This window comes from Tachyglossus aculeatus, chromosome 5 (genome assembly GCF_015852505.1).
Source record: "Tachyglossus aculeatus isolate mTacAcu1 chromosome 5, mTacAcu1.pri, whole genome shotgun sequence".
Taxonomy (NCBI): Eukaryota; Metazoa; Chordata; class Mammalia; order Monotremata; family Tachyglossidae; genus Tachyglossus; species Tachyglossus aculeatus.
This window is the reverse complement of record NC_052070.1, coordinates 87,304,379-87,318,328: the sequence shown is the minus strand read 5'-3', so window position 1 is coordinate 87,318,328 and position 13,950 is coordinate 87,304,379. Positions and strand designations below refer to the sequence as shown.

Below are 13,950 nucleotides of genomic sequence, written 5' to 3'. Positions count from 1 at the left end.
GAATGAATGAATGTAGTTCCCAAGCGCTTAGTCCAGTGCTCTGCGCATAGTAAGCGCTCAATAAATACTACTGGATGAATGAATGAACGTCCTTCCCAAGCGCTTAGCCCGGTTTTCTGCGCTTAGTCAGCGCTCAATACGACTGAATGAATGAATGTACTTCCCAAGCGCTTAGTCCAGTGCTCTGCGCATAGTAAGCGCTCAATAAATACTACTGGATGAATGAATGAACGTCCTTCCCAAGCGCTTAGCCCAGTTTTCTGCGCATAGTCAGCGCTCAATACGACTGAATAAATGAACGTCCTTCCCAAGCGCTTAGCCCGGTGCTCTGCGCATAGTCAGCGCTCAGTAAATACTGCTGAATGAATGAATGACCGTCCTTCCCAAGCGCTTAGCCCGGTGCTCTGCGCATAGTCAGCGCTCGGTAAATACTGTTGAATGAATGAATGAACGAACGTCCTTCCCAAGCGCTTAGTCAGCGCTCAATACTACTGAATGAATGAATGAACGTCCTTCCCAAGCGCTTAGTCCGGTGCTCTGCGCATAGTCAGCGCTCAATAAATACTGTTGGATGAATGAATGAACGTCCTTCCCAAGCGCTTAGTCCAGTGCTCTGCGCATAGTCAGCGCTCAACAAATATCACTGAATGAATGAATGAACGTCCTTCCCAAGCGCTTAGCCCGGTGCTCTGCGCATAGTCAGCGCTCAATAAATCAATCAATCGTATTTATTGAGCGCTTACTAGGCGCAGAGCACTGGACTAAGCGCTTAGTACTAAATACTACTGAATGAATGAATGAACGTCGTTCCCAAGCGCTTAGCCGTGTTCTGCGCACGGTCAGCGCTCGATAAACACGATGAACTGAATGAAGGCGCTTCCCAGGTGAGAAACAGATGAAGGAACACAGTCGGCGGTCAAGACGACGAAGCGACTGAATGAATGAATGAATGAACGTCCTTCCCAAGCGCTTAGTCCAGTGTTTTGCGCATAGTAAGCGCTCAATAAATACGATGGTATGAATGAATGAACGAACGTACTTCCCAAGCGCTTAGTCGTGTTCTGCGCACAGTCAGCGCTCAGTAAACACGATGAAATGAACGGATGAACGTCCTTCCCAAGCGCTCAGCACAGCATTCTGCGCATAGTGAGCGCTCAAAACTTTGAAACGAATGAATGAACGTGCTTCCCAAGCGCTTAGCCCGGTGCTCTGCGCGTAGTCAGCGCTCAGTAAATACTGTTGAATGAATGAATGAATGAATGAACGTCCTTCCCAAGCGCTTAGTCCAGTGCTCTGCGCATAGTCAGCGCTCAATAAATACTACTGAATGAATGAATGTAGTTCCCAAGCGCTTAGTCCAGTGCTCTGCGCATAGTCAGCGCTCAATAAAAACTACTGAATGAATGAACGTACTTCCCAAGCGCTTAAGTCCAGTGCTCTGCGCATAGTCAGCGCTCAATACTACTGAATGAATGAATGTACTTCCCAAGCACTTAGTCCAGTGCTCTGCGCATAGTAAGCGCTCAATAAATACTACTGAATGAATGAATGAACGTCCTTCCCAAGCGCTTAGCCCGGTGCTCTGCGCATAGTCAGCGCTCAATAAATACTGCTGAATGAATGAATGAACGTCCTTCCCAAGCGCTTAGCCCGGTGCTCTGCGCATAGTCAGCGCTCAATAAATACTGCTGAATGAATGAATGAACGTCCTTCCCAAGCGCTTAGCCCGGTGCTCTGCACATAGTCAGCGCTCAATAAATACTACTGAATGAATGAATGACCGTCCTTCCCAAGCGCTTAGCCCGGTGCTCTGCGCATAGTCAGCGCTCGGTAAATACTGTTGAATGAATGAATGAACGAACGTCCTTCCCAAGCGCTTAGTCAGCGCTCAATACTACTGAACGAATGAATGAACGTCCTTCCCAAGCGCTTAGTCAGCGCTCAATACTACTGAATGAATGAATGAACGTCCTTCCCAAGCGCTTAGCCCAGTTTTCTGCGCATAGTCAGCGCTCAATACGACTGAATGAATGAATGTACTTCCCAAGCGCTTAGTCCAGTGCTCTGCGCATAGTAAGCTCTCAATAAATACTACTGAATGAATGAATGAACGTCCTTCCCAAGCGCTTAGCCCGGTGCTCTGAGCATAGTCACCGCTCAATAAATACTACTGAATGAATGAACGTACTTCCCAAGCGCTTAGTCCAGTGCTCTGCGCATAGTCAGCGCTCAATAAATACTACTGAATGAATGAATGAACGTACTTCCCAAGCGCTTAGCCCGGTGCTCTGCGCATAGTAAGCGCTCAATAAATACTACTGAATGAATGAACGTCCTTCCCAAGCGCTTAGCCCAGTGCTCTGCGCATAGTCAGCGCTCAATACTACTGAATGAATGAACGTCCTTCCCAAGCGCTTAGCCCAGTGTTTTGCGCATAGTAAGCGCTCAATACGATGAAATGAATGAATGACCGTCCTTCCCAAGCGCTTAGCCCGGTGCTCTGTGCATAGTCAGCGCTCGGTAAATACTGTTGAATGAATGAATGAACGAACGTCCTTCCCAAGCGCTTAGTCAGCGCTCAATACTACTGAATGAATGAATGAACGTCCTTCCCAAGCGCTTAGTCAGCGCTCAATACTACTGAATGAATGAATGAACGTCCTTCCCAAGCGCTTAGTCCGGTGCTCTGCGCATAGTCAGTGCTCAATAAATACTGTTGGATGAATGAATGAACGTCCTTCCCAAGCGCTTAGTCCAGTGCTCTGCGCATAGTCAGCGCTCAATAAATACGACTGGATGAATGAATGAACGTCCTTCCCAAGCGCTTAGCCCGGTGCCCTGCGCATAGTCAGCGCTCAATAAATCAATCAATCGTATTTATTGAGCGCTTACTGGGCGCAGAGCACTGGACTAAGCGCTTAGTACTAAATACTACTGAATGAATGAATGAACGTCGTTCCCAAGCGCTTAGCCGTGTTCTGCGCACGGTCAGCGCTCGATAAACACGATGAACTGAATGAGGGCGCTTCCCAGGTGAGAAACGGATGAAGGAACACAGTCGGCGGTCAAGACGACGAAGCGACTGAATGAATGAATGAATGAACGTCCTTCCCAAGCGCTTAGTCCAGTGTTTTGCGCATAGTAAGCGCTCAATAAATACGATGGTATGAATGAATGAACGAACGTACTTCCCAAGCGCTTAGTCGTGTTCTGCGCACAGTCAGCGCTCAGTAAACACGATGAAATGAACGGATGAACGTCCTTCCCAAGCGCTCAGCACAGCGTTCTGCGCATAGTGAGCGCTCAAAACTTTGAAACGAATGAATGAACGTGCTTCCCAAGCGCTTAGCCCGGTGCTCTGCGCGTAGTCAGCGCTCAGTAAATACTGTTGAATGAATGAATGAATGAATGAACGTCCTTCCCAAGCGCTTAGTCCAGTGCTCTGCGCATAGTCAGCGCTCAATAAATACTACTGAATGAATGAATGTACTTCCCAAGCGCTTAGTCCAGTGCTCTGCGCATAGTCAGCGCTCAATAAATACTACTGAATGAATGAATGAACGTACTTCCCAAGCGCTTAAGTCCAGTGCTCTGCGCATAGTCAGCGCTCAATACTACTGAATGAATGAATGTACTTCCCAAGCGCTTAGTCCAGTGCTCTGCGCATAGTCAGCGCTCAATAAATACTACTGAATGAATGAACTTCCCAAGCGCTTAGTCCAGTGCTCTGCACATAGTAAGCGCTCAATAAATACTACTGAATGAATGAATGAACGTCCTTCCCAAGCGCTTAGCCCGGTGCTCTGCGCATAGTCAGCGCTCAATAAATACTACTGAATGAATGAATGAAATGAACGTCCTTCCCAAGCGCTTAGCCCGGTGCTCTGCGCATAGTCAGCGCTCGGTAAATACTGTTGAATGAATGAATGAATGAACGTCCTTCCCAAGCGCTTAGTCAGCGCTCAATACTACTGAATGAATGAATGAACGTCCTTCCCAAGCGCTTAGTCAGCGCTCAACACTACTGAATGAATGAATGAACGTCCTTCCCAAGCGCTTAGTCCGGTGCTCTGCGCATAGTCAGCGCTCAATAAATACTGTTGGATGAATGAATGAACGTCCTTCCCAAGCGCTTAGCCCGGTGCTCTGCGCATAGTCAGCGCTCAATAAATACTACTGGATGAATGAATGAACGTCCTTCCCAAGCGCTTAGCCCGGTGCTCTGCGCATAGTCAGCGCTCAATAAATCAATCAATCGTATTTATTGAGCGCTTACTGGGCGCAGAGCACTGGACTAAGCGCTTAGTACTAAATACTACTGAATGAATGAATGAACGTCGTTCCCAAGCGCTTAGCCGTGTTCTGCGCACGGTCAGCACTCGATAAACACGATGAACTGAATGAAGGCGCTTCCCAGGTGAGAAACGGATGAAGGAACACAGTCGGCGGTCAAGACGACGAAGCGACTGAATGAATGAATGAATGAACGTCCTTCCCAAGCGCTTAGTCCAGTGTTTTGCGCATAGTAAGCGCTCAATAAATACGATGGTATGAATGAATGAACGAACGTACTTCCCAAGCGCTTAGTCGTGTTCTGCGCACAGTCAGCGCTCAGTAAACACGATGAAATGAACGGATGAACGTCCTTCCCAAGCGCTCAGCACAGCGTTCTGCGCATAGTGAGCGCTCAAAACTTTGAAACGAATGAATGAACGTGCTTCCCAAGCGCTTAGCCCGGTGCTCTGCGCATAGTCAGCGCTCAGTAAATACTGTTGAATGAATGAATGAATGAATGAACGTCCTTCCCAAGCGCTTAGTCCAGTGCTCTGCGCATAGTCAGCGCTCAATAAATACTACTGAATGAATGAATGTAGTTCCCAAGCGCTTAGTCCAGTGCTCTGCGCATAGTCAGCGCTCAATAAAAACTACTGAATGAATGAACGTACTTCCCAAGCGCTTAAGTCCAGTGCTCTGCGCATAGTCAGCGCTCAATACTACTGAATGAATGAATGTACTTCCCAAGCACTTAGTCCAGTGCTCTGCGCATAGTAAGCGCTCAATAAATACTACTGAATGAATGAATGAACGTCCTTCCCAAGCGCTTAGCCCGGTGCTCTGCGCATAGTCAGCGCTCAATAAATACTGCTGAATGAATGAATGAACGTCCTTCCCAAGCGCTTAGCCCGGTGCTCTGCGCATAGTCAGCGCTCAATAAATACTGCTGAATGAATGAATGAACGTCCTTCCCAAGCGCTTAGCCCGGTGCTCTGCACATAGTCAGCGCTCAATAAATACTACTGAATGAATGAATGACCGTCCTTCCCAAGCGCTTAGCCCGGTGCTCTGCGCATAGTCAGCGCTCGGTAAATACTGTTGAATGAATGAATGAACGAACGTCCTTCCCAAGCGCTTAGTCAGCGCTCAATACTACTGAACGAATGAATGAACGTCCTTCCCAAGCGCTTAGTCAGCGCTCAATACTACTGAATGAATGAATGAACGTCCTTCCCAAGCGCTTAGCCCAGTTTTCTGCGCATAGTCAGCGCTCAATACGACTGAATGAATGAATGTACTTCCCAAGCGCTTAGTCCAGTGCTCTGCGCATAGTAAGCTCTCAATAAATACTACTGAATGAATGAATGAACGTCCTTCCCAAGCGCTTAGCCCGGTGCTCTGAGCATAGTCACCGCTCAATAAATACTACTGAATGAATGAACGTACTTCCCAAGCGCTTAGTCCAGTGCTCTGCGCATAGTCAGCGCTCAATAAATACTACTGAATGAATGAATGAACGTACTTCCCAAGCGCTTAGCCCGGTGCTCTGCGCATAGTAAGCGCTCAATAAATACTACTGAATGAATGAACGTCCTTCCCAAGCGCTTAGCCCAGTGCTCTGCGCATAGTAAGCGCTCAATACTACTGAATGAATGAATGAACGTCCTTCCCAAGCGCTTAGCCCAGTGTTTTGCGCATAGTAAGCGCTCAATACGATGAAATGAATGAATGACCGTCCTTCCCAAGCGCTTAGCCCGGTGCTCTGCGCATAGTCAGCGCTCGGTAAATACTGTTGAATGAATGAATGAACGAACGTCCTTCCCAAGCGCTTAGTCAGCGCTCAATACTACTGAATGAATGAATGAACGTCCTTCCCAAGCGCTTAGTCAGCGCTCAACACTACTGAATGAATGAATGAACGTCCTTCCCAAGCGCTTAGTCAGCTGCTCTGCGCATAGTCAGCGCTCAATAAATACTGTTGGATGAATGAATGAACGTCCTTCCCAAGCGCTTAGTCCAGTGCTCTGCGCATAGTCAGCGCTCAATAAATACTGTTGGATGAATGAATGAACGTCCTTCCCAAGCGCTTAGCCCGGTGCCCTGCGCATAGTCAGCGCTCAATAAATCAACCAATCGTATTTATTGAGCGCTTACTAGGCGCAGAGCACTGGACTAAGCGCTTAGTACTAAATACTACTGAATGAATGAATGAACGTCCTTCCCAAGCGCTTAGTCAGCGCTCAATACTACTGAATGAATGAATGAACGTCCTTCCCAAGCGCTTAGTCCAGTGCTCTGCGCACGGTCAGCGCTCGATAAACACGATGAACTGAATGAAGGCGCTTCCCAGGTGAGAAACGGATGAAGGAACACAGTCGGCGGTCAAGACGACGAAGCGACTGAATGAATGAATGAATGAATGAATGAATGAACGTCCTTCCCAAGCGCTGAGGCCGGTGCCCCGCGCCTAGCAAAGCCCTCAGGAACACGAATGAATGACTGACTGACTGACGGCTGACTGACTGACTGAAAGCGGAGCCCCTCAGCCGCTCCCGCCCCCCGGCCCAACCTTCGGGCCCTCGAAGGCCCGGCCCCCCGTTACCTTTGATGATCCTGTCGGTGGTGGAGAGCTTGTTGGGGCCCCTCCCGGACATGGTCCCCGGGGCCCCGCTCAGGGCTCCCGCCCCTCAGCCGCCGCCGCCGCCGCCGCCGCCGCCGGACAACCTCCGCCACGGCAACGGCGGCGCCTCGCGACCCGGCCCCGCGCGCGCGCGCACGCGCACCTGCATCCCCCCCCGCGCCCCCCCTCCCGGGAGCGCGCGTCACGACGCGCCCGCCAATCGGCGCGGGCGGCTCGGCCCCCCGTCGGGCCCCCGCCTTCGGGCCGCGCACGCGCGGTCGACGTCCTTCGGCCCCCCCCCCCCCTCGCGTCTTCGGGCCGCGCACGCGCGGTCGACGTTCTTCGGCCCCTCTTTCGCGCGTGCGCGGGAGACGTCCTTCGGCCCCCCCCCCCCTCTTTCGCGCGTGCGCGGTCGACGTCCTTCGGCCCCCTCGCGTCTTCGGGCCGCGCACGCGCGGTCGACGTCCTTCGGCCCCTCGCGCCTTCAGGCTGCGCACGCGCAGTCGACGTTCTTCAGCCCCGCCCGTCTTCGGGCCGCGCACGCGCGGTCGACGTCCTTCGGCCCCTCTCGTCTTCAGGCCGCGCACGCGCGGTCGACGTCCTTCGGCCCCTCGCGTCTTAAGGCCGCGCACGCGCAGTCGGCGTTCTTCAGCCCCTCTCGTCTTCGGGCCGCGCACGCGCGGTCGACGTCCTTCGTCCCCTGTCGTCTGCAGGCCGCGCACGCGCGGTCGACGTCCTTCAGCCCTTCTCGTTTTCGGGCCGCGCACGCGCGGTCGACGTCCTTCGGCCCCTCTTTGGGCCGCGCATGCGCGATGACGTCCCTCGGCCCCTCCAGGCGCGCGCCCCGGCGGTTACTCTCCCTCGCGCCAGGCGGCGGAGCCGCCCCTCACGAGCGCCCGCCATCTTTTATTCATTCATTCATTCCTTCCATCGTATTTATTGAGCGCTTACTGTGTGCAGAGCACTGTACTAAGCGCTTGGGAAGTCCAAGTTGGCCACATAGACGGTCCCCACCCAACAGTGTGTCACTTTGGGCAAGTCACTCACTCCTCTGGGCCTCGGATACCTCATCTGTAAAATGGGGGTTGAGCCTGTGAGCCTCAAATGGGACAGGGATTGTGTCCAACACAATTTGCTTGTATTCATTCATTCATTCATTCATTCATTCATTCACTCATTCACTCATTCATTCATTCAATCGTATTTATTGAGCGCTGACTGTGTGCAGAGCACTGTACTAAGCGCTTGGGAAGTACAAGTTGGCAACATAGAGAGACGGTCCCCACCCAACAGCGGGCTCACAGTCTAGAAGGGGGAGACAGACAACAAAACATATTAGCAAAATGAAATAAATGGAATAAATATGCACAAATAAAACGAATAAATAGAGTAATAAAATAAATAAATAAATAGAGTAATAAAGGCCTCTCGCTTCCTCACACAGGGTTTTCCCTCCCCGGCCCCCACAGGCCTCTTGGGTAGCTGCTTTTCAATCAATCAATCAATCAATCAGTCGTATTTATTGAGCGCTTACTGTGTGCAGTTCACTGTACTAAGCTCTTGGGAAGTACAAGTTGGCAACATATAGAGACAGTCCCTACCCAACATTGGGCTCACAGTCTAAAAGGGGGAGACGGAGAACAAAGCCAAACATACTAACAAAATAGAATAGATATGTACAAGTAAAATAAATAAATAGAGTAATAAATATGTACAAACATATATACATATATACAGGTGCTGTGGGGAAGGGAAGGAGGTAAGATCAGGGGGGATGGAGAGGGGGACGAGGGGGAGAGGAAGGAAGGGGCTCAGTCTGGGAAGGCCTCCTGGAGGAGGTGAGCTCTCAGTAGGGCCTTGAAGGGTGGAAGAGAGCTAGCTTGGCTAATCCGGGCAGAAGCGTGAAGTATGGATTGAAGTGGGGAGAGACACGAGGATGGGAGATCAGAGAGAAGGCTGATGCAGTAGTCCAGATGGGATAGGATGAGAGCTTGAACGAGCAGGGTAGCGGTATGGATGGAGAGGAAAGGGCGGATCTTGGCAATGTTGCGGAGCTGAGACCGGCAGGTTTTGGTGACGGCTTGGATGTGAGGGGTGAACGACAGAGCGGAGTTGAGGATGACACCAAGGTTGCGGGCCTGTGAGACGGGAAGGATGGTAGTGCCGTCAACAGAGATGGGAAAGTCAAGGAGAGGGCAGGGTTTGGGAGGGAAGACAAGGAGTTCAGTCTCGGACATGTTGAGTTTTAGGTGGCGGGCAGACATCTAGATGATGTCCTGAAGGCAGGAGGAGACCCGAGCCTGAAGGGAGGGAGAGCTAGCAGGGGCAGAGATCTAGATTTGGGTGTCAACAGCGTAGAGATGATAGTTGAAGCCGTGGGCGCGAATGAGTTCACCAAGGGAGTGAGTGTAGATTGAGAACAGAAGGGGACCAAGAACTGACCCTTGAGGAAGCCCTACAGTAAGGAGATGGGAGGGGGAGGAGGAGCCCGCAAAGGAGACAGAGAATGAACGGCCGGAGAGATAAGAGGAGAACCAGGAGAGGACGGAGTCTGTAAAGCCGAGGTTGGATAGCGTGTTGAGGAGAAGGTGGTGGTCCACAGTGTCGAAGGCAGCTGAGAGGTTGAGGAGGATTAGGACAGAGTAGGAGCCATTGGATTTGGCAAGCAGGAGGTCATTGGTGACCTTTGAGAGGGCAGTTTCTGTGGAATGTAGGGGATGGAGGCCAGACTGGAGGGGGTCGAGGAGAGGGTTGGTGTTGAGGAATTCGGGGCAGCGTGTGTAGGCAGCCCGTTCAAGGAGTTTGGAAAGGAATGGTAGGAGGGAGATGGGACGGTAACTAGAAGGTGAGGTGGGGTCAAGAGAGGGTTTTTTTAGGATGGGAGAGACAAGAGCATGTTTGAAGGCAGAGGGGAAGGAACCAGTGGAGAGTGAGTGGTTGAAGATGGAAGTTAAAGAGGGGAGAAGGGATGGAGCGAGAGATTTCATGAGATGGGAGGGAATGGGGTCAGAAGCACAGGTGGCCGAGTAGCACTTGAGAGGAGGGAGGAGAGCTCCTCCGAGGATACTGCTGGGAAGGATGGGAGAGTAGCAGAGAGTGTTGAGAGCCGGGAGGTTGGAGAAGGGGGGGAAGTGACACTGGGGAGGTCGGACCTGATGGATTTAATTTTGTTAATGAAGTGGGAGGCCAGATCGTTGGGGGTGAGGGAAGGAGGAGGGGGAGGAACTGGGGGCCTGAGAAGGGAGTTGAATGTACAGAAGAGCTAGCGGGGGTGATGGGCATGGGTGTCAATAAAGGAGGAGAAATAGTTTTGTTTTCGGCCCTCGCATAATAATAATAATAATAACAACAATAATAATGGCATTTATTAAGCGCTTACTATGTGTGACACACTGTTCTAAGCGCTGGGGAGGTTACAAGGTGACCAAGTTGTCCCACAGGGGGCTCACAGTCTTCATCCCCATTTTACAGATGAGGTGACTGAGGCCCAGAGAAGTGAAGTGCCTTGCCCAAAGTCACACAGCTGACAAGTGATGGGGCCGAGATTTGAACCCATGACCTCTGACTCCAGAGCCCGTGCTCTTTCCATTGAGCCACACTGCTTCTCTCGTATAATAATAATAATGATGGCATTTATTAAGTGCTTACTATGTGCAAAGCACTGTTCTAAGAGCTGGGGAGGTTACAAGGTGATCAGGTTGTCCCACGGGGGGCTCACAGTCTTATTCCCCATTTTACAGATGAGGGAACTGAGGCCCAGAGAATGATGATGATGATGATGGTATTTGTTAAGCGCTTATTATGTGCGACACACTGTTCTGAGCGCTGGGGAGGTTACAACGTGATCAGGTTGTCCCATGGGGGGCTCACAATCTTATTCCCCATTTTACAGATGAGGGAACTGAGGCCCAGAGGATGATGATGATGGTATTTATTAAGCACTTACTATGTGCGACACACTGTTCTAAGCGCTGGGTAGGTTACAAGGTGATCAGGTTGTCCCACGGGGGGCTCACAATCTTATTCCCCATTTTACAGATGAGGGAACTGAGGCCCAGAGAATGATGATGATGATGATGGTATTTATTAAGCACTTACTATGTGCAAAGCACTGTTCTAAGTGCCAGGGAGGTTACAAGGTGATCAGGTTGTCCCACAGGGGGCTCAAAGTCTTCATCCCCATTTTACAGATGAGGTGACTGAGGCACAGAGGAGTGAAGTGACTTGCCCAAACTCACACAGCTGAGAAGTGGCGGGGCTGGGCTTTGAACCCATGACCTCTGACTTCAAAGTCCGTGTTCTTTCCACTGAGCCACGCTGCTCCATACCTCTATATGTTGCCAACTTGTACTTCCCAAGCGCTTAGTACAGTGTTCTGCACACAGTAAGTCCTCAATAAATATGATTGAATGAATGAATAATAATAATAATGGTGGTATTTGTTAAGCGCTTACTATGTGCGACACTGTTCTAAACGCTGGGGAGGTTACAAGGTAATCAGGTTGTCCCACGGGGGGCTCACAGTCTTATTCCCCATTTTACAGATGAGGTCACTGAGGCCCAGAGAAGTGAAGTGGCTTGCCCAAAGTCACGCAGCTAAGTGGCCGGCCCGGAATTTGAACCCATGACCTCTGACTCCAAATCCCGTGCTCTTTCCATCGAGCCACGCTGCACCCTGGGTTTTTTTTTTTTAATGCTATTTGTTAAGCGCTTACTATGGGCCAAGTACCGGGGATAACTGAGCTTACATTCATTCATTCATTCAATCGTATTTATTGAGCGCTTACTGTGTGCAGAGCACTGTACTAAGCGCTTGGGAAGTACAAATCGGCAACACACAGAGACGGTCCCTACCCAACAACAGGCTCACAGTCTAGAAGGGGGAGACACACAACAAAGTAAGTAGACAAGTGTCAATACTATCAGAATAAATACAATTATAGCTGTAAATTACATCATTACTATATACACAAAACATCATTACGTACAGAAGCAGCGTGGCTCAATGGAAAGAGCCAGGGTTTGGGAGTCGGAGGTCCTGGGTTCTAATCACAGTTCCGTCACTTGTCGGCTGTGTGACCTTGGGCAAGTCACTTCACTTCTCTGTCCCTCAGTTACCTCATCCGTCACGTTGCTCTCCTGCTTACAGTTTGCCATCCGTGGCTGTTTCAGTTCAATATGTATGGAGCAGCGTGGCTCAGTGGAAAGAACACGGACTTTGGAGTCAGAGGTCATGGGTTCAAATCCCGGCCCCGCCACTTGTCAGCTGTGGGACTTTGGGCAAGTCACTTCGCTTCTCTGGGCCTCAGTCACCTCATCTGTAAAATGGGGATGAAGACTGTGAGCCCCACATGGGACAACCTGATCACCTTGCATCCTCCCCAGCGCTTAGAACAGTGCTTTGCACATAGTAAGCGCTCAACAAATACCACCATTATTATCATTATTATTATTCATTCATTCAATCGTATTTATTGAGCACTTACTGTGTGCAGAACTCTGTACTAAGCACTTGGGAAGTACAAGTTGGCAACGTATAGAGGTATGGAACAGCGTGGCTCAGTGGAAAGAACACGGACTTTGGAGTCAGAGGTCATGGGTTCAAATCCCGGCCCCGCCACTTGTCAGCTGTGGGACTTTGGGCAAGCCACTTCGCTTCTCTGGGCCTCAGTTCCCTCATCTGTAAAATGGGGATTAAGACTGTGAGCCCCCCGTGGGACAACCTGATCACCTTGTAACCTCTCCAGTGCTTAGAACAGTGCATTGCACATACTAAGCGCTTAATAAATGCCATTATTTTTTTCCACCTGTCTGCATGTTTTGTTTTGTTGTCTGTCTCCCCCTTCTAGACTGTGAGCCCGCTGTTGGGTAGGGACCGTCTCTATATGTTGCCAACTTGTACTTCCCAAGCGCTTAGTACAGTGCTTTGCACACAGTAAGTGCTCAATAAATACGATTGAATGAATGAATGAATGCTCTGCACACAGTAAGCACTCAATAAATACGATTGAATAAATGTGCAAGACGCTCCAGCAGAGCCACCTCAAAGTATCTCTAACTACTAGAGGAAGTATGAGAAGGAATTTGAAGACCAGAAGGGATGTGCTGGGGCATTTCAAAGTTCGCTAGGGACGGCGGCAAAGTCATACTTTAATAATAATAATAATGATGGCATTTTGCTTTGCACATAGTAAGCGCTTAACAAATGCCATCATCATCATTTATTAAGCGCTTACTATGTGCAAAGCACTGTTCTAAGCGCTGGAGAGGTTACAGAGTGATCAGGCCGTCCCACAGGCGGCTCACAGTCTTCATCCCCATTTTACAGATGAGGTAACAGGCCCAGAGAAGTGAAGTGACTTGCCCAAAGTCACACAGCTGACAGTTGGCGGAGCCAGGATTTGAACCCATGACCTCTGACTCCAAAGCCCATGCTCTTTCCACTGAGCCACGCTGCTTCTCAGCCAATTTAGCCAGTTGGACTTAAGCCAATTAGACCTGTCCCTAGGGTGGCAAATCTCCCCCTTCTAGACTGTGAGCCCGTTGTGGGCAGGGATTGTCTCTTTTTGTTGCTGAATTATACCTTCCAATAGCTTAATCCAGTGCTTTATTGAGCAGTTATCATGTGCAGAGCACTGTGCTAAGCGCTTGGGAGAGTACAATTCGGTAACAGATACAGTCCCTACCCAACAACGGGCTCACAGTCTAGAAGAGGGAGACGGACAACAAAACAAGTAGGTGTCAATACCATCAGAATAGATGATGGAATTGTAGATCTATACACACCATTAATAAAATAAATAGAGCAATAAATATGTACAAATATTCACCGGTGCTGTGGGGAGGGGAAGGGGGTAGGGCAAAGGGAGGGGAGGAGGAGGAGAGGAAATATGTGTTGCCAACTTGTACTTCCCAAGCGCTTAGTACAGTGCTCTGCACACAGTAAGCGCTCAATAAATATGATTGATTGATTGATTGAAGCGGGGAGAGACAGGAGGATCAAAAGGAGGCTGATGCAGTAATCCAGTCAGGTAGGCTGAGAGATTGAACGAACA

At 50.0% G+C, this 13,950-nt stretch overlaps 1 protein-coding gene across 2 annotated transcripts in view; it reads right to left on the bottom strand.

The window, feature by feature from the left end:
* The window catches only part of PPP3CC (protein phosphatase 3 catalytic subunit gamma), an 82,648-nt gene extending 75,656 nt beyond the window's left edge, over positions 1-6,992 (bottom strand). For both annotated transcript variants that reach the window (XM_038746816.1, XM_038746818.1), the window contains exon 1: positions 6,878-6,992. In XM_038746816.1, coding sequence (XP_038602744.1) covers positions 6,878-6,929 — 52 coding nt within the window. In that variant the 5' untranslated portion in view covers positions 6,930-6,992. The remainder of the gene's footprint in view (positions 1-6,877) is intronic.
* Between the last annotated feature and the right edge of the window lie 6,958 nt (positions 6,993-13,950).